The sequence below is a fragment of the Xylocopa sonorina genome, chromosome 5 (assembly GCF_050948175.1).
Source record: "Xylocopa sonorina isolate GNS202 chromosome 5, iyXylSono1_principal, whole genome shotgun sequence".
Taxonomy (NCBI): Eukaryota; Metazoa; Arthropoda; class Insecta; order Hymenoptera; family Apidae; genus Xylocopa; species Xylocopa sonorina.
In genome coordinates, this window is record NC_135197.1 from 10,214,180 (window position 1) to 10,239,104 (window position 24,925).

General features: G+C 52.4%; 1 protein-coding gene across 24 annotated transcripts in view; it reads right to left on the reverse strand.

Annotated features, from left to right (window-relative positions):
* LOC143424108 (bromodomain adjacent to zinc finger domain protein 2B) overlaps window positions 1–24,925 on the reverse strand; it is a 120,772-nt gene that overhangs the window by 36,978 nt on the left and 58,869 nt on the right. For 20 of the 24 annotated variants that reach the window (XM_076895939.1, XM_076895942.1, XM_076895941.1 and 17 more), the window contains one exon: window positions 2,806–2,974. In XM_076895939.1, coding sequence (XP_076752054.1) covers window positions 2,806–2,974 — 169 coding nt within the window. Of the gene's footprint in view, window positions 1–2,805; window positions 2,975–9,811; window positions 9,870–24,925 lie in introns of all 24 variants that reach the window. The other 4 variants (XM_076895943.1, XM_076895944.1, XM_076895945.1 and 1 more) reach the window with 1 other exon arrangement.

Sequence of the window (24,925 nt, forward strand, 5' to 3'; positions counted from 1 at the left end):
GATCGTTTTTTCGATCGGTCTAATTGGTGGAACATCATCGGTACCGTTGTGCTCGAAACGGCTGAAATCTCCGTCGACGCTCGATCATTAGACCGGGCGGCGGGTGTGTATCGCGATCTATGGTTAACGTCGAGCGTAGGAGAGCGAGCCGCGTAACGGTACCGAGGATGCGCGCGGCTGTAATTCGGATCGCGGATACCGATTCGATAATTAACGTGTCCAGCGTGGCGGATGCGGTAGGAGCCAGGCGTGTTCGATCGATTCGGCCGTGGCAATCGGAGCGTGGAAGAAGAACGCGAGGGAAAAGGTATTGATTGCCGCCGGTACGAAAAGTCGCGACGCCCTCGTTCCGCTTCTGGCTACGATCGCTCCGATTTCCGGCCAGGGAACTCTCTTTTCTCCCAAGACTTTCCTCGGTAAGAACCTCGACGGAGCGGCTTAACTTTCTTCTTCCCGCCGGGAGTAGAATCGATCGCGGGGGAAAAGAAGAAGCGCGAGCCGAGCAACTGTAAATAGACGTTCGTCGAATGGATAATGAGATTAAGAAAAGTGTCCGGCACCGTTTCGTGAAAACGGACTACTGCTCCCCCCGTCGCGGAGCGGAGGAACCGCGCGGAAAGAACGCGGCGTGTAACGTCGTTGAATTTAATTTCAGGCTGCGCAAACGAGCCCGTACGGATCTAACCCGTTTCGGCTGCCAGTGTGTCAAGTTAAATATCGTTAAAAGACGAAGACGGTGGCCCCCGGTTAGACGGAACGGCGCCGGGTTTAATTAGTTAATAGCACCGGAAACGGAGGTCCCGGGTGGTATATCGGGGCAGAGTCCTCGAGAGGAGGCTGCGCTCTCTCCGCCGTGAAATCGGTCGAAAGTAAATACTCGAATTAAAATACGGTCGGGAACCGGTGTCGAAGCGGCGTGTATCGCGCGCCCGTGTCCTCTCTCCTTGGCCGGGCAACGGCGACGCTGGCGAAGAAAAAACGAGTGAAACGTCGAGAAGGATCCTCGAATCGCCGTTGGAAAAAGGCTAACCGCCTACTGGCGTACCGGAGGAGTGCTCGATTGCGAGCGTGCAAGTAGTGCTAATTAAAGTAAGTGCCCGAACAGGCCTCTCCTTTCTCGAGAACGCGTTATATGTATATATATACGTATATACGTAAATACATAAAATAGGAACGGCGGCTGGTTTCGGTTCTTTGGAAAAACTAACGTCAGAAGGGGTCTCTCGGGCGAGTGCACGAACGGAAACGAGAGAGGGCCGGGTGAAAGAACGAGTCAGCCAGCAGCGGGATATCCGTTTTGCTTCAACTTATGAGGGAGACGCTAAAGAGATGCAGAGGAAAGTGAGAGAGGGAGAGGGAGAGTCGAACAGTCTCGATACTTGTTCAAGGTCTGAAACTTGGAGAAATAACGTCTGCGGAAGTTCGTTCGGCTGTTTCGTAGTACGCTCTGCGTTTTGCTCGATGGGCCACGGTACCTTGAATACATCCAATGATTCTACGCGTGTACATCTCGCTGGACGATCGATCAACATCCACAACTTTGAAATTAGTCCAACGGTTAGTTCGACGAGCTCAAAAAGTAGCTAGAGTTCATTTTTTTCAATAGATTGAATTGATTTCGCATCGTAACCCCGCGAGTCGTTCGAAAATTGTACGAACGTAGCGTTAGCCTCGACACTCCGATACTTGTCGTTGATACAGATCGTTGTAGGAACTGTGAATTGCAGGCGGTCAAGGATCAACGATAAAACGAGGATTTGTACCCTTTTTCACCGCGTAACGGTTCGCATCAAAGTGCACGCTGTTTGATTAATGAACCGCAAAGCATCGGACAAAAGAGATTGCGTTGATAATCTCGTTCGATATCCAACACCGTTGAACATCGATCATGCTTTCGTTATCTACGACTTAATCGTCCGTGCTGCGCTCCGCGGCACGCGTTATTACGATTTCCATGCGAGAACGATTGCCCTTGAAAAGAGTGCTCTCCTTAGGGAGCTCCCGCGAACAGAGCTCCCGAAAAGAGGCGCGCATGGTTCATAAACACCGAAGACACTGAAATTGCAGCGCGTTCAGGAATGCTGGCCTGATGCAATTAGCGGCTATAGCTGTTCATCGATCCGCTCGAACGTGCGTGTCAATTAAGCCGGTCGGATTAAGCGGACCTACGGTGTCAGCCTAGTACCGTACGTGCATATACGTAATCACGTTCAAATCGAAGGAGAAGAACGTATACGAGGTACTTATCGAGGCTTTCGACGATATCGCCAAATCAACTTCGACGTTCAATAGAAACCGATAAAATTGATCGATTCACCGATTTCTAGACGCTGAATCTACAACAAATAACGATATTACGATACGGTATGTAACAACAAATAATCTTAAACGATCAACAAGCGCAACGACGCAAGCAGAGTACTTGAAGAGGCTTTTTCTCGCGATCAGATCGAAGGAGCTGGTAAGTAGATCGTTCCACTTAGACAAAACCCGTCGAATCGCGGTGTCGCCGCGCGATCGGTTCGTTCCGCTGAAACATATGCTCGAAGGGCACAGCCTCGTCTCCTTCGACCGCAAAGCGGCTTACTAGCGAGCCTTTTCCCGACCGATATGGATTATGTAGTCCGTACAACAGGTCAAACAGCGTGTGTACAAGAAAACACACGCGACAAGGAACTTAAAGAAGAGACAGCGTGTGCAAAAAAAAAAAAAAGACAGAAGCGAAGAAAGAGAGAGGCGAAGCAAAGTATATATGTATAAAAAGAAACAAAAAATGAGAAGAAGGGCGAAGAAAAATTGGCTTACCGCCGAAGAGCGCAGTCGGATCGAGCAACGGATTGGCCTGGTCCGCCTGGAGTTTCTCGGAGGCGGAGGTGGCGCCTGGAGTCGCCGTGGCCGCTGCTTCGCCTCCGCCACCTCCACCGCCCCCGCCACCTCCGCCCGATACGGAGTTCTCCTTCTCCATGCCAGTCCCCTGAAAACGAGCATCAGCGTTTCGTTAGAACCGTTAACTTTGTGCACCGGGTCGTTTCTTCTCGGGTTGGAACGAGCGCGTCGAGGGAAGCGAGGAGGGTTGAACGGGACGCAACGCCGCACGGGGGGTGGTCCGTCGCGTACATTTCTGTCGAGGACGGCGATGGGAGCTCGAGACGGAGTTCCGTGCATTCTACGTGAATTCTCGTCTCTCGCGACAATTAAAGAAGCCAGGGGGACGAAAGTGTCACGATGCAAATGTTACGTTCGCGGTGAAGTCGGTTTTTGGAAAAGAATCACTTGTTACGTTCGCGTGATCAGGGATTTGGACGTTTCGGGGATGAACTGATCTATTTCCGACAGAGTCGATACTTTTGAATGGTTCATTCGGGTATGTACACGGAATAATCGATGAATGAAAAGTCGATAATAGTAAGGCTAGTGTAAACGGAACAATGGTGCTATTTGTTTTCCTTTCATTGCTTCGAAAGTACTATACAGACGTCCGAGAGGCCGTTCTCGCAGACCTTCAACTTTCGATGATTAACGAATGTACGAAACGTTGAACTGAAAAAAGAACGTATAAAAATCGAAAGTCCGTTGACCCGTTTTCTCAACGGTGATCTCGAGAACAACCGCGCGTACGGTACGCACCGCATCTCGGATTCGTCGGAATCCCAGTTTTGCAACTTTATCAACTACCGCGATAGAATCGCGTGTAGACACGCGTGACGTGAAAATATAGTTGCACGCGTTGCCGTTGGTTGGAGAAAGAAAAGTGTTCGTGTCTGCGCAGCGTCTGGATTCCAGTTAATTATGTTAATACGCCGACGCGGCGTCTCGAAACCCGCGAAACGCTCCTCTCTTCTCCTCTCTTCTCCTCTCCCTTTCCCCTTTCGTTCAACTGGGGAGGGGAGCGGAGGGTGCACGCGGAGGAGGTGGCGGAGACGTAAAAATTGAACGTTAATATTTCAGTCACGCGCATAGGTAAACACGTTTGTGCGTCTCGCATGTTCATTCGATGACTGTTTACCAGTCGAAGAAAGGCTTCCTCGAGCGCTTTAAATAAAGGTCGTTCTCCCCTCCACAATTTCCCCTCCAGCGCTTCAATCAGCTGACTGGCACACTCCCCTCCCTCGCCGGCCAGCTGTTGTATAAATATACATCGTTACAACGTTAAGTCAGGTTAGGCTGGTGTGCTAGGCTAGACACCGCACAGCCACTGGCACCGTTATTATCATACACACTGTTGCCTTAGGTATAGTTGACGCGTATCGCGCTCGACACCACGAGCAAACACATTTACACGTGCACGTGCATAGGTGTACGTTCTCTCGCGCTTTCGTCTCTACGTGTTCGCCGGGATCGGCCGAGTGTGTTTGCAAATATTGCTCCTTTTTTAATTAGCGAGCCGCGTTGAATCGCCGCGCAGCAACTTCGTTCGAAGATCCGCCGCGTATTATTGGATCGCAGGCGACTATGCAAATTTAGTTCTCTTATAAATACGGCTAAAAGAAACGGTAGCTATAAATAGAGACACGTTTTATACTCTCGACTTGCGTTTACTACTTTTATTGCGTATTCAAATTCTGTCCAAACAAATCCACGCGCGCGTGTAACAACGTACGATATCCACGACAGGCACGTCCTCCTACGAGATTCTCCTCCGCGAGGGACCATCGATTCGAATCGCGAGTCGATTCGGCGGGTTCGTCGAGAGAATCACCGCTCTGTTCAATGAACAGAGAGTTCTCGCGTCGATTTTCGACACACCGCTCGAAGCGTGCACGCTGCCGGGAAGCCTTTTATTCCTAATTGAGGGACGAAGCCGCGTGGAAGCCCTCGATCGCCGGAAATTGTCTTGGACCACCGCGCCACCCGCGTTCCGAGGATCGATCGAGCGGCTCTGCCCTCCGACCGGTCCGAAATCGACTCGCGACCGTGTCGTCGCGAGGATCAGCGAACCACCGACCACGTCGACGAACTAAGACGAAGTACCGGAATTATTTCGGTCGTGGAACGCTCGTCCGATTGATTAGCTCGATTCCCAACGCCGTACGACACAATCCTCCCGTTTACTCTCGTTCATCCGCTGTTCTCCACGCGTCCCACCAGCTTCTACGCGGTACCCGTACGACGGTTCTGCCAAACACGACATCCTCCGACAGCCGGTCGACAGCAATATTCATCTCGTCCATTTACATTGAATGACGGAATTTTCTCCTCGCATTGTGACCGTAGAAAGCACCCGCGGAGAAAGTACACGCGGCGCACAGAATCTTCCTCCCTCGTTGCTCAAAATATCCCCTCCTCGAGCGAGTCGCGTTACCTTTGTTCCCGAGCGAGGAAGAACCTATGAATGGCGATCTGAATTCTCGCAAGCCGTCTATTATCCACGCGAGAGCCCGTAGAACGAAGGTAGACGAAAAACAGTGGTTCGTCGCGAGCCAAAGTTTCCTCCTCCCGTCCCGCACGGGTCCATTGTAACCTGTCCAGCCGGGCATGATCCACCTTTCCCCGAAATACCGTGGAACCGCGCGGGACGTGACGATAACCCCTCCTCGCTGTTGGTAAAAATCGCCACGATATTCCCCGGATACTTGTATTCCATGCGGGGAATACCAAAGTGGCCGGGGTGCGCGAGCCTCGGATTCCCGGCGCGGCCGGGGGAATATCGAGAAACGAGGCTCACGGACGCAACGACGACGCCGCCGCCGCCGCCCGGTTTTCAGCCGCGCGAGCACTTCCAGGCGCTCGTAAATTGGCGAAAGGGAGACGGAGGCTGAAAGGGGCGCAGGGGAGCCGCCGGTGAGGAGAAGACGGCGAATAAGAAGGAAGTCTTCGGTCAGCGAGACGAGGATCGGGGGGGCTGGTCCAGGGAGAGGCAGAGGGACGCTCGAGAGGAGAGCCAGAGGCGGCTACCGAGCATCGATTTCTCGACCGGTGTTACGCTACTTCGACCGGGAAAAACTTGCTGGACGATCCGTCGCGACTCTACGGCGAGGGAAATGTTGGTTCGAGAGGTTATCACCCTGGACAACGTTCCGCGTCACGTTTCTACGTACGCGAGGGAGGGTCTCGATGGGATGGTGAAGATTATCGGAAGGGGATGAACGATTGATTTTGTTTCTTAATTATATCAGTTGGAGAGCTGCGCGAATTTCGAAACGTATTAAACGAGGGGTTAATAGTTGGTGCAAAACGGTCGGGCGAGTCGACAGAAGGCGAGAGGGTGGAAAGAAAAATGGAGGCCGCTGGCGAACGCGACTGGGCCAGGGCGTGTAACAATAACATGGAAATAGGTACCGGGGACGCGCGCGTCTCGTATATCTTGTTGAACACTGGGGAGAAAGGCCCTTTTCTTTGTCACCCTCGCGCTCTGCGAAAAGTTTATCGGTTATTGCTCAGCATAGTGACCCAGACGCGGCTATGAAACTTCCCCGTCGCGCATATGCAGAGAAATTTCAGCCCTTTCGCGATCATTTATGGGAATATCGATTGTTCCGCGGGAAACGGAGCAACTATTAGCAAATTTTTCACGGTGAGAACTTTGCGCGACTTTTTCAAGCGCACTGGTGGGCGTGTTTGTATTTCGTTTTGTCCTTTTTTATTTATTTTTTAAAGGGAAAATGCGCGTTGAAAATAACGTCCGATATTTTGTAACATCGTGGAAATTGTTCGCGTTTGTAAAAAAACATTTGGAATAATCGTAGTTCTTTACGCGGAGAGGATAATAAATTACAGAGGTACGATAACAAATTCCCGTTTCCACGGACGAGCGGCTGATTTTATATCTCCGCTAAAATTCTGCGCGTTTGTTACGCGCTCGCACAATGCGAACTTCATCCGACAAAGCGAGAATTATTTACCGATCGATGCGTACGATAAACTTCCATCGTCGTTTATTTACATAATGATTTATACGTATTATTTGTTAACCTTGATCGTTTAATCAAGACCGCCGATCGATTTCTACCCTTTCGCATTTAACGCGAGCAATCAGCGCGTCAGCGTTTCCATGAATTCCCGAACATTTTTCCTCGCGATCGTTACACGGATATTGGGATCGAATCGATCAGGAAGGGATCGCCGCAGCTCCTGTAACTGACGCGCGAATAAACGGACGACGGAGGAGGAACCTCGCCGTAGCCTGTTCCCCATAAAATAAAAGTCGATTCGAGGCGAAAACGAGACCGCCTGGAGGATGCGTCGCCGCGCGCATTGTTTCGTTTCCAAACAGGCGGGAAAAAACTGTTTCTAATAATTGTCGAGAGGCGGATGAGGGGTGGGTGGAAAAGATCGGCGTGCAGGTCGAGGGCGGATCAATCAATAACGTGGAACGATATTGTTTCGCTGGCGCTATCGATGCGCACGCCAACCGAATACTCGTCCAGAGCAGGTGACAGTGACACGCGTCAATTTCGAGGTGAACGCTGTCAAGAAACGTTACCTTCCGTCATCGATGTTAAATTATGGCCGTCCCTCTCCGCTCCCGGTCTCGATTGTTTGAAGTGGTTCGTGCGCTATGCTTTCGCTCGCAAATATCGCGGAGAACCGAGCGAGAACGGAGAAGGAAGAAAGCGAAGGGAGGAACGAGAGAAAACGGTCCGCGCGTGTTGACGCGATATCGTTTCCCGATGGATCATCGATCCTCGAGTCTTCGTTTAACGCGGCCCACGCGACGGAAGCACCGTAATCTGTCGGAAACGGGCAGCTGCGTCCGTTAGCCGATGAAAGATCCTGGATTCTAGAAAATCTCTCCTCGGTTGAAATTTTTATATCCTCGATCGGTGAGACTATCGAGAAGATATCTGCTGGGAAGATATAAACGTCGATTCCTTAAGAAAATCGCTGTTCAAGATGATCTTTTAGTGCGGAGCGTTGCGAACGTGTCCTAATCGCGAGCACAACCTCCTACATCCAACGCAAGAGAGAAGTTTCCTTGAGAAACGAGGCGAATTTAGGCAATTCCCTCTGCGTAAGAGCTCCGACTGCGGTAACCGCAGGAAGGCCATCGATGGATACACGGACGAGGCGATCGACTAAATCGTCTCGCGCGCGACACGATCTGGCCACGACAATGGTAAGACAACTCGGCGATGCTCCTCCGCGAAGGGCCAACAACAAGTTCGATCAATTCCCAAAGAGTCGCGCTTCCGCCATCGAGGCCGCTGTCACCGTTCCCGTATCCTCTCCCTCTCTTTCTCTCTGGTACCGCATCTGCATCAATTACAGCAGGACTTGGCCGGTTCTCCACGGGGAAGACCGAGAGAGGTGGAGGAGGCGGCGTCGCGAGCGAGAAAGATAGAGGAGGAGCTTCGTAGGATATACGTGGCAACGAGGACCTCGAGGATCTTGATGGTTTCGCGGAGCGGAGGCGACGTTACGAGGTGCGTTCGTGTGCTGGGTTCCGAGAGACCGAGGCCGGCAAGAACGGACGGCGGGACAGGGACGAAGAGGGCGAGGGTGACGGAGATGGAACGAGGGGTGGCGGTGAACGCGGCGGGCGAGCAGAGACGGGGGACGCAGAAAAAAGGGGAAAAAAGGAGACAGGTACGCGTAGAAGGAGAAATATACAGGCAAAGGCAACCAGGAGAGGGATCCAGGGAGAAAAAGAGAGAACGAGAGATATGGTCGCAGGAGGCGGTGGAAGCGGAGGAGGAGTAGCAATCAATACAGAGCCACCAGAGCAAAACCATCCCTCGACTTCTCTCTGTCCCTCTTCCTCTCATCCTCTCTCTCTCTCTTTCTCTCTTTAGTTTGCCAGAGAACGTTCGTTCTATATATATATATATATAGATACATATATATGACTCTCTCTCTCTCTCTCTCTCTCTCAGTCGCTTCCTATCGCGGCCATTCCATCTTTCTCTGTTCTGCCTCCACCAGCACCCTCTCCCCAGCTGTGCACCCCTAACAGCCACGAATACGACGGTTATACGGATGCTATAGGGCATAGAGCGTCGCTAACAGGGACTTTCGTACGCTTCCACTCGGCTCTGCGGGCCGGGTCTCTTCTCTGTATCGGTCTCGCGTGTACACACTCGCGCGATCCGGTTCCATGGATCCGAGCTGCTGCTGCTGCTGCTGCTGGTGTTGCTGTTGTTGCTATCACGGCACTGCTCGTGAGATTCTCCGTGTGCACGTAGCGTACTCGGGTTGCCCGTGATTATGACCGATCGTGCGTGCGCCAGTGGACGAGCACGCGGCTAGAATTATTCGGTTCGAATTCGGATAGATTTCGAATTTGCAATCTCGACGCGAGAACGATGGAATAAAAATGGGGGTGGCTCTGTTCCTTTTTGTTTCGACGAGTGTGGACGAAGTGAAACGGAGCAGAAGGCTTGGTATCGCGAAAGTTACCGATTCTTTGAATGTTCATTCCGTTCGGAAAGTAATAACTCTTTCGCGAGCGACGGTACTCGTTCAACTCGAAAAATCGTTCAATCGCCATTGGCGGGACAGCGGGAGGGCCGTATTACTTTGACAAGTCGAGCTAACCGGCCAAGACAGCCGGCCATTGCCAGGAACAATGCTCCGCTCTTGAGTCGATAATTACACGCGACGACTGAATGCTACGCGTATAATTCAAGGGCGAAGAGAAAGGTTGTTTAGTCGGATGTCTACGATCCCCGTGAACTTGGATCCGCGAGAGACCGTGGGGACCTTGGCTAGCTATCTCTTAATGAAACGAGCGTGAAAAACGCCTCGATCGTTGCGTAAATTACGTTCCGTTCGACGAGCGAACGTTTCAACGACAACATGAGAAACTGAAATTCTAAAGAGTACCAAACGAATCGTCTCGAGTAAAAGGGTCAGATGTGCAAAAGGTACTTACGATTAATTACGAGGCCTCAACTCATAGTAAAAGCCGGCGCCACGAGGCCCCATCACACCTAAAACAGAAAAACACGAGACGTTAAACACGTTTGACCAACGCACCTTCGCTGGGCAACCCCTAAACGCTGACCAAGTCTCTCGCGAGGGTGGGCGTCGCGCGCGTACGGGCGCGCGAATTTACCGTTGCCGGATATCGATGAATGAAACAGACGCTCGTGTTTACACGGAACAAACTACAATAGTGTGCGCGCGATTATCGTCATTCATATTCACGTAGCATCCATATCGCCGGGGGATTACAACAGCTACTCGCGATAAATATTTATACGGGCACGCTGAACGGTGCACCATATGCGAGCTAGGGTAAATGTTTAATTTCACCGTGTTTCCGAAGTTCCCGGTGCAAACAGACGGACCAAGTTCCACCGCGTGGAGGAGGGTTTCGAAACTTGGCGCTGATATCGAAACGATATCGAGAGAATTCGGGCAAGTCGAGAGCCACGGAACCGGTTCCGGTATTGCGTTTTGATATCCTTTCGAGAGGATAAGGGATCAACTCGTCGATTGATTCGCGTTCAGGCATCGAGTCCGCGTAAATAGTAATTTCCATCAGCAGAAGTGACTCTTTTTCTCGACTAAAATTGCCTGGGAAAGGAAGCAGAATGACGCCATTAGGGTGACCCGATGAATTCGCCGCGAAACTTGGGGAATTTCGTTGAAACAAACTATCGAAAGGCCGGATAGATCAATAACGGGTGCACAAAAGCTAACGGAAGCTTTACAAAAACCTCGGTTCCGTCGTCGCGATAGCAGTTCCGAGCCCTCTTCCGAACCACCCCGCCGGTTAGTCGGCCGACGAAAGTAATACCGCAAACGAGTAAATTGATTTCGAAGTGGAAACGAGACCCGGAGGAGGAGGAGGAGGAGGAGGATGCCGGGGGTGGGTTTGGGTGATATTTGTCGAGGGGGCACGGTCGTCGCGCGACAAACGGGAAAACGCCGCGGAACGTCTCTCTGTATCGGCGTTCGTTAATACGAAATCAATATTCGCCGGCCTCGTCCGCTGTCGTCTCCGTTTTCGACGACCATTCAAATTTCCGTCGACGATCCACCAACGATGCGACGCGATAAGGGCGCGACAACGTCCAGCTTTTTCAACCCTCGCAGCCTCGATCTGTCCCTTCCTACCGGGACACTCGTTTCCTCTTCCGACGCGACGATGTAAACCGTCCGAATTTTCTTCCCTTCTCTCTATCTCTCTCTCTCTCTCTTTTTAATAAGAATATAAATCGATGGAAACGTAATTCGTCCGGCTGGATCGAGCCAAGAGAAGGTTCAACAGTCTTGAATCGAACGGCGACGCGCGATGGCGTCCTGACGATCTACGGGGCGCGTAAAAATCGACGACTAGAAGAACGAGGGAGACGAAAATTGAATAGCTCCGTCGTCTAAATAGCCGCGCTTATAAATGGCCGCGGTTCTGGCGCATTACGCACCAGCGGCTAATAAATGGCTAATAAATACGCGTGGAATTTAGCGGGCGACGATTAACATCGTTCGCGCGTTAAATAGAATCCGCTGTCGTTATAACTTCTTTCCGTCACCGATATTGCTTCCACCCCTTCCTCGACCGATCGATCGATCGGCCGTTACTCCAACTGGAACGCAACGATACGATCTATCGTTACGCGTGATTTTCCAACGATTTCTATCCGGCGAATAAATCTGGTTAAAACCGATCGCGATACGTATCGAAAGGAACTCGATTAATAAACCTGGCGACGTACACGCGCAGAGAATTACAGGACACGATCGATTAGCCTGAAAGTGTCGACGGAAGGCATGCTTTTTCGGAACCGGTGCCGCATCGAACGCGGAAACGCAGAAGGGCGCAGTTTGCTTTTGGTGATCGCGGGTGCTGGATGTAATCCAAATTCTGCCGCGTTAACCGAATTAGCAAGCCAGGGGTTGCAGATCGGGACGCGATGTACCGTCACGTAACGGCATTACGCGGAGCAGGCACTAATTTCTCGCGCGACACCGCACCCGGGCAAGAAATCCCCGGGAATTTCGCGAACAAGCTCCTCTGATATTCGCGTCCTCGAAAACATTCAGCGTTGGCTCCTGCGACGTAACGATTAAAAATGGTAGCGCGCGAATTTCGAGCTCGAACGTTCGCGACCTTCCGCGAAGTCCCTCCGAGGGCGGGTGCAGCTTCGACGGGATCTTCGAGCCGTCCGAGTTCCCGGGTTCGACCCGTTGTATCTGAAAGAGGAGCGCCAACTCGGCCACTCGACTAATCAAATCACGAAACTGACTCATTTGCGTTAATTGAAACGGCGTGCGGCTGACGGTGCCGCTGGGGTCACGAGTTCGATCGTATCGAGACCAGGAAAAAGATACGTTTGTTTAATTAATTGCCCCCTTCTTTGAACCGGTTCCGCGTGTCGCGGCGTCGAGGACAATTCGCAGGCGTCCCGAGGCTTTCCACGAGGAGGCCACGACCGGTTGTTAGCCGTCGTTAACTCGTTAATTAACGAGGGATGCTCTTATCCACCGCGGAGAGGCGTCGATCACGCGACGAAATCCTGACCCGCCGCGATACGCGTAGCGAAATTTGAAAACGCTCGTTCAACCTTCGATTACGTGGCTCGAGACGAAATCGGACCTCGAGCAAATACTTTAACCTGCTGTTCGTAAAGAACCGCGTGAACGATGGTCTCGTTAATTAGAAAAATTGGAGGGGGAACAGCGCTTCGCGGAAAGATTCGAAACGAATGCGAAAGATTAATCGTTATTAGTATTAGTTATCTAGTCCATTCGAGTGTTACGGTAATTCGAGGCGTTTGTTACTGTTAGAGGCGTATACATTATTCATACGATATGCAAATCCGAAAGTGCGCGTTGCGCCGTATGAACGCGTTACGTGAAAAATACGATAATGCGTGGCCCGAGATATACGCGCCCGCGCTCAGAATGAACGAAAGTATGCAGTCTGTTCCAGGGCCGCGATTTAAACACCGCTGTTTATGCAATTAGTCTTCGAAATAGTTGTCGCGTTAATCTCGCCCCGTTTTATTTTAATCCGCCTTTTTTTTCTCTCTTTCTCTCCTGCTCCCGACTGCTGGACACCCTCTCCGTGAGTGGCAATTTTTAGCCGTTCGAACAGCACGACGGCTACTAATTGTCGCGCGAGAAATTATTCTCGCCCGCGTACGTTATTGTTCCGCGAATAAAATCGCGGAAATTTTGTACAACGATGTTTATTGCGAGCCATTAAAAAGCCATCGGGCTGCCACGACGCGTGAACCAGGAAATACGCGTCGCAAGTGTACGACTCCACCCCAAATCAACCCCCTAACCCTCGAATAATTCGTCAAAATTTCTCTCTCCCTTTTTCTCTCGCTATATACACGATAATAAGAGGAAAAATCGAAAGAAGTCGAAGCGATCGTTTCTTCTTCGATTTCAAAAGTCCCAGTGACCGACTAACATCTCGACACGTCACGTTCGCGTATGAATGCGCGAGCGTGAACGCAGCCACTCGATACACGGGGATTAAAATAATATTGCCGCCGCGTAACAATTACGAACACCGCTGCGAGTAATTAGAGGTTCGCCCGTTCTCGTAACTTCACCGCTCGGCTGGGTATCCAGCGTTACCCAACACCGTATACAAAGTGTTCCATTTTAACCGCGCCCCGTAACGCTGAACCGCGAAGAACATCGCACATAATACGAGCAAATTTCCAAACCGCTTAAAAATCGTACGCGCACGACAGATCGTTAGCCACGAATTCACCCTTCGAGGCTACACGATCAACGACGCACCCTGTTGCAAGCGTGCCTTCGACGCCCAACAGATGGTTGGTCCCTCGACGAGAGGCGAAAGGTGTCTTCGAAAAAAAAACCAGGATAAAAGAAAGAAAAACCGGAAAATGAAGGGAGAAACGATAGAACGGGTTACGTCGAGAGGCGAAAGAAGGACGGCGCGAGGGTGAGGGGGCGGTTCAACGTTCCCAGGGAGAGAGCAATATATCGCGCGAGTGCAACGAGAGACAGTGGCTGAGTCATCGATATAACTTTACGCACGTACGTGGAACGCGCGGCCGTCACCACTACAATCCCATTCAGAAACGTAAAGGCCGACTTACGCACACCGGCGCGCACGTGTGCCTATTAAAGGACCGTATGTAAATGCGCACACGTGCGCCCGCGCACGTGTACCTGCGACTCTCCGTGCGCGCCCTCCGCCTAGAGAGGCGCTTTCCGGCCGTCCCATTCAAGCTTCCGTTCGCCATTACGCGAAACGGAAAATGGGAATTCCAACTGCGGTTGGCTATCGCTGTACAGTTTTTGGAGCGTGCGCTTTGCGCGAGCAACGCGATTTCTAACGCGGTTACGTTCCATCGGTTCCTTCTTTCGGATAACCGGTAGACATTACGGAATTTGAAAGAAGCGGAACCGCTCGATTTCAATCGTTGACGATTGAGGCGTCAGCCGGTGTTTTAGCAAACTCGCAACCGAAAATCCAGAAACGTTGAAGTTTCGGAATCTCGAACCGGCAAGTTCGCCAACAACTTCAAGTATAATCCAACTACCAACTTTACCTTGGCGTTCTCCATAAGAGTAACTACCCCCGTTGAGCATCCATTCTCTTCGATTCGAGCAGGAATCCGAAACCGGGCGTACGTTCATAAACAGACGCCTATGCATAATTCACCGGCGCTCCATGGAATTTCCATGTTCGACGTAATAATCTACGCGTGGAGCATTGTTGGCTCGCGCTATCTCTGTTATCGTTCAAATAAAGAGACCGTTAGAACCGTAGAACCCTGGTTCGCATCGATGCGTATCAGCCGGCTCGCGCAAATACGTGCCTCCTCGAATCGCCGTACGTGGAAAGATACTCCGAAGAGGCAGCTACTGAACAGTGTAGCGAAGAAAATGCGCATAACCCCTCTGTTTTATGCGTATGGGTGTATTGGGCGCGGGTGCACGCGCGGCCACCCGTGCGTGTGCGTGCCGCGTTATTCATCTCGAATGCGTGTGTCTACGCGTGTGTTTACACGCGACCTTCCCCATCTGCACGAATATCTGGGTCAGTGTCTTCCTCGAGAGTGGCTTTCCGTGCCACGATTCGTCGTTCGCGCCCCGATTTTCCTTGATTTTGTAAACACGCCTCTCTCGCTTTTTCCTCTTTTTTTTTTCCATTCGCTGCCAAGGTTAGCCCCGTCGTTGATTGCCACGCTGATTTTTCCATCGTTTCCCTCTGTCGATTGCGTTATTTTTTGTTCCGTGGGGGGGTGATTCGCGCGGTCTCGGTGGACGCGGAGATTAGACTCGCGGTCGCGCGTTCCTCGTTTTCAACCCCACGCGTGGCCCAATTGCTAAACAGCGGCAATCGGTTCTCGTTAGAGCCTCCCGTGCACCGCTGGCCAAGAATACGATATTATCGAGGCGCTTAAGCAATCACGGTAATAAGCACGAATTAATTCCACGCGGCAACACCTCTCGCGGCAATCGGACACGTCTTACTGTAATCGTCTCGAGTGCTCGCGATTGAGCAATGTGGGTGAAGGCTAATAGCCGACCTCAAAGAGTTAATCGAGCATTTTCGCGAAACGCAACAACGCTGCTCCTTTCCCTGCCTTCCAACCCCTTCTCGCACCGCGCTCCACTCGCCGCGGTCCGCTCGACAACTTTGTTTCGAAGTCGCGCGAAACAGAGAGCGTAACAAAAGAATAGACCAGGCGGACGAGGAAGGGGAGGATAATCGATACTCGTTGGAGGACGAGAAGGATCCTCCTCTCCAGCTCCCATCGCAACCCTGTACTCGTTCCATTTGAATCGTTCGCGGCAGTGAATTTCACGGGCGGAAATCGTTGGTACGCCGCGACCAGCGTTTACGCTTTCTCGAGTAATTTTACTACCGCGAGGCGAGTACACGCGCGAGTCTACGCGAAAAGTATTAATCATCCGGCGCGGCGGTCGGTTCTACTATCTCTCCTCTTTCGCAGGATTCCTCGCGGCTGGTGAATGAACCGAGTGAATGAACCTACTCTCGGTGTACGCGTCCCGTGTGAATGATAAGTGTTTAAGGAGCCGAGCGAGAGCTCGAGTGGCTTGTTTAGAATACGAGGACCCCGTTTTCGAGTGCGTTCGAGTGGATTCTACGAATTCACCGGCAATTTTGACCGGTAGCTAACGCACGTAACGCGGGTACGTGACACGAATTTGCGGCGGCGTTCGGATCGCGAAAAACGAGCGTAATTCTCGACGAACGCGGGAGCCTGTCCTCGTACATTTCGCAGATAGCCACAATTTTATCACCACGCTCGATGAAATGGAACCGCTTTCCTTCAACGCTGCGAACAGTCTCCATGTAAAAAGCAACGTCGCGAGCGAAGCATCACCGAAGATCGTCGCGAATGGCAACGGAACGAGGCTGCAGATCGGCTCGATTCAGCTGGGACGCGGCGCTTTGGTGGAGTCCAAGGAGAGAAGAGAGGAGGGGAAAGGAGAGGCGAGGTGTCCCAGCTATATCATCAACCGCGGCAATTAAAAATAATTATCGAAGGGACTCGTGCTAAAGATGGCGGAGCCAGGGGCGCTAGGAATTCATCGGATCGATTAAAAGCAGCCGCATTCAAAGGAAAACCGGCGGCCACGGATTGAAATGCGGCGAGGTTTCGCACCTGTACGCACGTTCCAGTTCTCAGAGTCGCACGGCCCACATTTCGCCTTGCTCGTTGACGATCGAGCGGATTTCTCGCGCCTCTCCGTCTTCGCTACCCTCGCTCTGCTCCTTTTCTCCTCGATCGATTCGTCGATCGCTCCCGAAACACCACGGAGGACTTCCAACGTGACGAAGAGCGAAGGAAAGAAAGGGAAAAAAAAGAAGGAAGCGAGATCTTCGACTTTCACGAACCGTGGAGTCGCTGCTCGATTAAAAGCCGGAAACTTCTCCTCGCGGCGATCTCAGGATGGAACGAGAGGTACGAAACAGGCGGAAGTTACGCAGTGAAAACGGCTGAACGGTATTGCCTATAAATCAGGCCGGTGTTGCCCTCCTCGGCCCCGTCTTTCCTCGTCCTTTCTACCAGCGCTCGCGTACGGGCTCCAGGCGTCCCACATTTCCCGCGCGGAGAGAAAAGAGAGCGGAGGATCGATCGTGAACGCGTCTCGATCGGACAGTGTCGCGACAGCGCAATCGATGCCTGAACTTGGTAATGAAACTCGCTCGGATTAAAATCGATCGATTAAAAGTTATCGATTATGGAGGAGAAACGTTTCTCTAATCAGCAGACGTCGTTAAACGCGTGACGGTAAGCGCGTTTGACTGTAATTATGCAAAGGAGAACGCTTAATGGACTCTAGTCCATTAACGAGGCTAATGTAAAATGAATTGAGAGATCATTGCGTGAAGAGAAAGAGAAAAAGAAAAAGAAAACGCAACGGCAGCCACGGTTAAAAACCGCTATCGTTCTCCGCGGATGATAAAAAAGGATCAACAGCGGCCGGTTACGGTGCGAAAGAGTCGTAAAACTTCAGTGAACGATAGCGCGGAAAAGCTGAATTACTAAAACTGAATGGTTACGATGTAACAGAGACGGGTATAAACACAACAAGTCACGTAGTAATACCATAATTAAATTACAAAACATTTTCACGACGTCCATTAAGCGTTTGCCTACGAACAATTTCATCCCGACGAGTCAAACTTTAGAGCGTCGCCTCTGTTCGCCGGCTTTCCCCTGCCCCGCCGCGTTCTCGTCGGATCTCCTCCATCAGAGACGCGTTTTTAATCCCTTTATTCCGCGTTCCTTTTTTGCCCTACCGTTTTCGTGTTTCCCGTTTTTATTTCTATTTTCCCTCGTCCCCTATTTTTCTCTTTTTTTTTTCTTTTTTTTTTCCCCCTCGTCATCTTTCACTTCTTACACACGGGGAGGGAGGGGGCACGACCGCGTCAACCACGCGGTAATTACATTGACCGCGATATGTTTTAATCCCGTCCGTCGCGCGGCCGCTTCGTAACTCTATTATTATTAATTTACGTGATTTTTCGTATCGGATTATATACACGCCGTCGACGAAAATTCGCCGACGACGGGCCCGGAAATCCGTCGCAATCGGATAACGTTCGCGCGTGTTACGCTCCCGGTCCGCGACCGTCCGCCGCCTACAAAACCAACCCCCGCGGCCCATTAATTTTATTATTCCACGGTAATTTGCGAAACACCGACGGCTCCTTTCGGCTTCCCGTTTCACCGGTGTTACGCGTAACCCGTTGCGCGTTTCGCGCTCGCCGACGTCCCTTTTTTCCTCCTTTTTCCCCCTTTTTTTCAACCATCGTTCGAACAACGTTCCCAGCGTTTGTTTATTAAAAATATTCGAAGCAAAATAAGATAAAAAGCGGAACAACGGTACACAACTTTCGTAGCTCTGATTCCGGGGATCCGCGGAATAAAAGCGGAAAATATGTTTTCGCTGACCCCGGGGGGGTGGCTCGCCGGCGGATCTACTTTTTCAATGGAAACTGCGCGTCCGCTCGGCGGGATCTACAAAATATCTCTGGCTCGTTTGCAACGTGCATACATTGCTGCTCCGTCGTGCGATTCCGCGCTGCTTTTATCGGACAAACGTTTACACGAAACAATACCGTATATCTCATTAGACGAATCCGATGAAAAATAATCGGGGATATCGATTTTTCACCCTCGCGATTCAATTCCTGGGCGAGGAGAGCGTTCGATCTCGCCCTCTGGCCAGGTAACCGATTGCGTCACCTAGCTTGGAATACGTTCAGCCGATTAGATGGAAGTCGAGTGGAATCCGTTCCTAGCCGGAAGACAAAGAAGGCTGCCTCTCACGGCCCCACGGATCTCCCTCGGAAAACTCGAAACCCGTGTTCAAGGCCTGTGTGCACGTGGAACACGACAGCCAACTGGGTGCTGCCGCGGCGACCCACTGAAATCGTTTGCGCACGACGCATGCGAGGGGGGAGATTAATAAAACGTGGGCCGCCACAGGGGGTGATTTAAGGGAAGAGGGTCGAACGAGAGTTCGAGCTCTCGGAAAAGCGAACACGAACTTTTCACCTCGACAAAAGGCCACGGAAACTACCCTAGCAGATAATTAAATATGACAATTGATTTTAATCTCAATGGCGATGGTAAACTCGGGTCTACCAATTTTTGATTCGTAGCGCAGCTTGGATTTTGAACATTGTCGATGTACCAACGCCATCTCCTTACAAGAAACCGGATATTGCGGCGCTGAAATTCTCTCGAAACGAGTAATTCCTCGAAATTTCTAACCAGCAATCGACGCAACCTTTATCGCGAAACTTTCCCCTGGTGAGGGAAGTTTCGCGAGTAAAAATCAAGGGTCCCCGTGGCGAGGCGCGAGCTATTATACACCCCCTGGTTTCACATGCGCTGTCGATTAAATCGCTTTGTCGGGGAAGTTGTTTTTTTTGTTTTCCATTCCTTCTTTTTTCGAAAAACGAAAGCCAAGATCCGCGTTCGCGCGGCACGCGAACCCGTTCAGGTTCACGGGCAGAAGTTTCGGCGGCAGTTCGAGCAACTTGATATTATATAGCGTACATAGGGTAACAAGTTCACGAGCGACGCTTAGGCAACCAACAGTTCTCGAAGAAATTCAAAGAATAAAGTACAGTTGCGGAAAGTCGGACCCTTTCCATTTTCATTCACTCTCTCTTTCGCCGTACCGCGGGCAGCTTTTATTTTTCTTTTCCTTTCCCCTTGAATCGAGTTACCGCTCTCCCGTCTCCCTCTCCTTTCTCCCTCGCGTTTCCTCCTTTTTCCCACACGACTCGGATAAATTGTTCACAGGGAGAGAACGAGAATCGACCGCGGCACGGTACGTACCCTTCGTTCCCAATATCGATTCGATCGTGTTCCGCATTTAACGTCACCTCGAGTTACCTCGACTTTATAATTTCACCTTTAGCTGCGCGGCGAGAATAAATCCCCCAGGGGGCGACATCTTGAATTCTATTAGCCGCCGGTTTTTCGCTCGCGAGCGACGACGAGTCGCGTTCGATCGAGGGAAAGCCTCTCGGTTTTCCGCCTCGCGCCGCGGAAATACGCGAGATCTCGCTCGGTCCACGGTTGGGCGCGACCCATCGCCGATCGTTGCGTAAAAGCGGAGCTACTGAACTTTCGCCGGGGCACCGTAACGCGAAATGCCAACGAGCGGTGGCAGGTATTTATCGCGCGTCTTCGCGCGGGAAATGTCAGTGGTCTGTGAACCGAACTAGCCGTGGACGGTGTCTCGCGCGTGTGCGAGGACACGCGTACGAGGCAGACCAACGGCAGCTGTCTTGATCACGCTTCCGCGTGGTTCCGTGCTCTCGACGCAACGGGGATCGCTTCGAATCGCCTGCTCTCGTGAAAAGGGTATATAAAACTCGGACGATCGATGCGGATAGGAAACGAGCAACGTAACGAGTAACGGAGGGTGGCTCTGGGATATCACTGGACGAGTTTCGAAAATTAAGGTCGACGGACGTATTAGAGGTACGAATGTAGGTGACTCGCGGCGGGTGTAGAAATAGAACTATAAGATTCGGTATTACGATTTTTTTTCCAGTTATCACACGTTCCAACCCTTGCACGAATCTCCGCCCAGTTCTCCCAACGTTCCTCCTACCAGCGAACCAAATTCCATTCGGTTCTGATTGAAAAAAACTACCGCGACTGCTTCTTTTACGAACGAAATAACGATGGTGAAAGAAACAATGCTCGGTTGTCGCAACGAGTGATCCACCGAGGCACGCGACGCGAAACTCGCGACTAGGGTGACGAGATCGAACGGAGAGAAAACGGGGGTGAGAAGGAAGGAGGGAGATAGTAGAGGAAAAGGGAGAAATAAAGAGAGAAAGAGAGAAGAGCGGAATATAATTCAGGCTTATCCGTCCAGCTGATACTTTCAGGCCGGTATCTCGACTTTCGTTGCGACAGATCGATACCAGAACCCGGGGTGGGGCATTGTCGTGGCCCCCCCAACCCCTGCTCTCGTGCCGTGTCCCAACCTCCCCCGGTTGCTGACGACCGCGATGAGGGTCCTGCCGCCTAGCTGGGACACGTAGATCGCTCGTCCTCGAACCTTCGTACACGCTCTCCCATTGCCATCCGCGTACGTGGGACGCGCGCGTATGGGTGGCGGCGGCGGCGAACGAGGGGGTTTCCAGCGAGTCCGTGCGACGCGCGAACAAAAACAACCGGCGTTTGGCAAACTGGATATCCGGGCGGGGCTCGCGCTACGCTCCGGGTTTAAGGCACCTAAACGCCGTTTCGAGCACGTCCACCGTTCGACCGCCGCCGCAGCATACGGTGCTGGTATCTGCCTTTGCTATCGGCGTGAAATTCGAGGCCGAGCCGGCACGGCGATCGATACCGACGACGCCGTAACACCGGATACGAGCCAAACGATTCTTAACGCGCGCGCGAGGAGAGGATACGCACGGGAATTCGATCGGACGCGTCGAGACGCAACTACTACGGAACACAACCGTAGTTTGCTCGTTCGATCGCGATATTTCCGTAATGATTATCGGTCCACCCGCGTCTACCGACGATCCTCTGTATTATTGACTCAAACGGAGCTGCTGTGTTCCGTCTCGATTGAATTGCTCCACTTTCGACGGAACTCCGCTCCTGAACTCGGTGCGTGAAAAATGGCCCCCGCGCGTTCTAAATTCAGCGCCGCCGATCAATCTTGAGGCACGGTGGGAAGTTGATCCGCGGCTGCGACGAGGCAAATTTCCACGCGAATTGACATTCTAGCCTTCCCCCCATCGACGACTATGATAAACCAAACGGTAAATGGATGCAGCGGCGGCGGAGGGTCGAATACGCCGCTACAGCGGTCGATATCGCACGCAATCGTGTGTATCGGACGCGATGAGACCGTTCTCGACGCGTACCAACGTCGCCGATTCGCATTCCAGAACTGCGAAAACGGAGTTTACCGAAGAATCTCGTCAGCGCGACGTATCGACCCAAAGAACGGATGGCTATGGACGAAAAGAGATTCTTACGAGCGAGGTAACCGATAATCATCAACCGTCGACATCGAGGCGGATGCAATTATCGAAAGAGCGCGGTGCGTCACGCGACCATTTTGACGCGTAAAAATGCCAAACTGTCACAGCTGACCAGTGCCAGTTTACGGATGAAATTACCGCGCGACGAGCCGCCAATTATTCCCTCCCATGAGCCATCCTTTACCCAACGATACCACCACGGTTCGAGACCAACTCGAATTTCGTGTTACGTATCATTACTCCCTCTCTCTATCTCTCTCTCTCTCTCTCTCTCTGGTCTTCGCAGCATCCGTACACGGTGGGAAATCGCCTCTGGATTCGAGATCGCGCGAGGCAGCGGCCGCGCAGTCACGATAATCGTCCCGATGCATTATCAGAGACGCGTTCCGTCGAGATGCAGCCGATGGTGGGTCAAAGACCCGGGGAACGCGCCGCTTCTGGTCCAGTGACGTGCAAGTTCCAGGTGCACGGGCTACCGGTCACCATTACCGCGGCGTCGTGAATATTCGCATCGCGAGATATCAACGACGCGCGCTCTGTCAAACTGCCACTCGCATCGGGACGAGGAAAAACTATTTTCCACTTCGCCCGCCTCTGCGCTCCCCCTGCCCGTTACGATCGATAACGCGCCTCCTTTCGCTCCACTCGACCCGCTCACCCTCTCTCTCTCTCTCTCTCTCTCTCTCTCTCTCTCCCTCCATCTCTGCCGTTGTATTTTTAATTCGAACAACAAGTATACGCGCGTATCGAAATATCAGTCGCAACGGAATCGTCTCGTCTTCCGACTCGAAAAAAGTCCTACCATCGACCGTGTCTCGATTGTATCGGAGAGTAAGAACTTGCACGAGGCTCCAAATAACTCGTTTCTCGCGAGCGAAAATTGTTAGCGGCGACAAAAAGTGAGAGGGTTGCGGCTGCTGCAACCCCCGATCGGCGTTCGATCGACTCGTGGGTCCCGCGGGTATAGATGCTCGGGGGCACGCTCGCAAACGCGTACAAAAGAAGACCACGGGCGTATCGTGAAACGAGCGCGGCACGTTCGAGCGAGTCCATTCCCCCTGGTAAATCGCGAGGCTGCTGGTACTAAAGGTGCTTAAGCACGGCCCTATACCTCTCGTCTCCGTCCGTTTCCTTCTCCGTCTCTTTCCCGTGGCCGCTCCTCGGCCCCAAGCGGTTAGCTAGCGTGGCCGGTTACTATAAAGAGGAGTCTCTCTCTCCCTCTCTCTCTCTACGTTTCTCTCCCTCTTCCGACAGAAAACGAACCGCCGGTTAATCGCGGTGCTCCGTGCTGCTCGGGCCCGTTTACATACTCGCGCCGAGGGAAAGAGACAGAAACGGACACACGCTACGCGTCGCGCGTATCCGCTTCGCCTCGACCATCCTGCAAGCGTTCTGCCCCTTTGCCCCGGCCTCTTCCTGTTTCTCTCTCTTCCGTCGGGCCGGTTTCGCGGATCGCGCTCTCCTCGAGGTGGACGTTCTCTCTCTCTCTCCGCGCTCCATCGCTGCGTCGTTTTTCGCAGTGGCGATCTTTAATCTCTGGTAATCGGGTGACACGAGGAGAGGCCGCGAGCAGCCGCGGTTCGCGGCGCCGGATAGTCGCGCATCTAATATGGACGGGCGTCGTTTAGGCCCTCGATACCGTCGAGGCAAAATTAAACCGCTTACTCAGCGCGCCCTCGTCGTCGAGCCAGAATCGCGCTGCTTTTTCTGCGTTCGCACCTATTCGCCCGCGCTGAAGGCTTATCGTGCCTTCTCGGATACAGACGCTCAGCCGTTGTAGATAACGCGATCGATGATCGTATCTTGGCGCGTTCCTTTAAGCGCCCAACAAATTTCACATTTTTCTATAAAGATAGACTGTTACTATCGGAGATTGGATAGTGATCTATGGTTGACGATCGTTCGTCGATCACCTCGCAACGCGTGCACTCGAACGGAAGGCAAAGGCGCTCTGGTTCGCTCTCCATCGTTCCCAACCGCTCCCAAAGAACCAGCCGGACCAGATCCACGAGGACTCGAGTAGAGGAGGCACGCACGTATGTGAACGGAGCTTTACCCGCGCGCACAAAGCGGACCGATCTCTCTCTCTCTCTCTCTCGAGCAGGCGAGCCAAGCCCAGCGTCCAAGGTGCGTCACGCTCGAAAATATGCGTGCCTTCCGCCTCGCCCTTCGCGGCTGCAGTTGCACCAGCGGCAGCCAATTCGGAGCACCGCGAGCAGCCGTCGCCGAACGGTGCTGCCGGTGCCGCGAGCGTCGTCGCGAACACTCGTTACGGACACGCGGAACAGGGGGACACGGTGTCTGCCGATCGACGAATCGTTATCGCTCGGATCCGGATTAATCGGATCGCTATCTCGTCCCGGTGGCCGCGTTATCGCGTTCGTTACCGCGTACAATGCCTGGCAGATTCGACGGAATGAATGGGAAACGAACCGACTGCGCAAACCGGAAACGCGTACACGTAGAAACCGGAGTGTTACGTGTCGCGATGATAACGCGAGCCGATGCGTAGTTCTCGGTAACGCGTAGCTGCTAATTGCGTCGACGTCTATTCGCGGAGGCTACGTACACGCCACTTTTACAGGAATCGCGGTACGTTAGCTACGATTTCGCTCGCGTTACCCTCGTCAGGGAGCACCGGCCATCTTCTTGGAACGCGGCCTCTCCGTTGGCCCAACCTCGGCTGGATCGATTTCGCGGTAGAGACGGTTTCGGGTCCCGTTCCTTTCACAATCCGTGCACGCTCGATTTCTTCGTTTCGCAACGCGCGTACCTCGATATCACTGTCACCACGCGCGACACTCCGCGCTTCGTAACAGGGCAGAACCATCTCGATTCACCAGGTTCGACGAGACAGCCAGAATTCAGCCGAATTCAGGTTTCACTCTCGACCAACGCTTTCATAGGAAAACTCTGTCGAGTCCTCCTCGCGCTCCCTTCCGAAACCTATAGAACCCTCGGGAGGGACGGAGTAGCGACGGATACGCTGGGGGTATATCGTGAAAACCCGTCTGGCGAACGCTGCTGAAACAAAGCCCG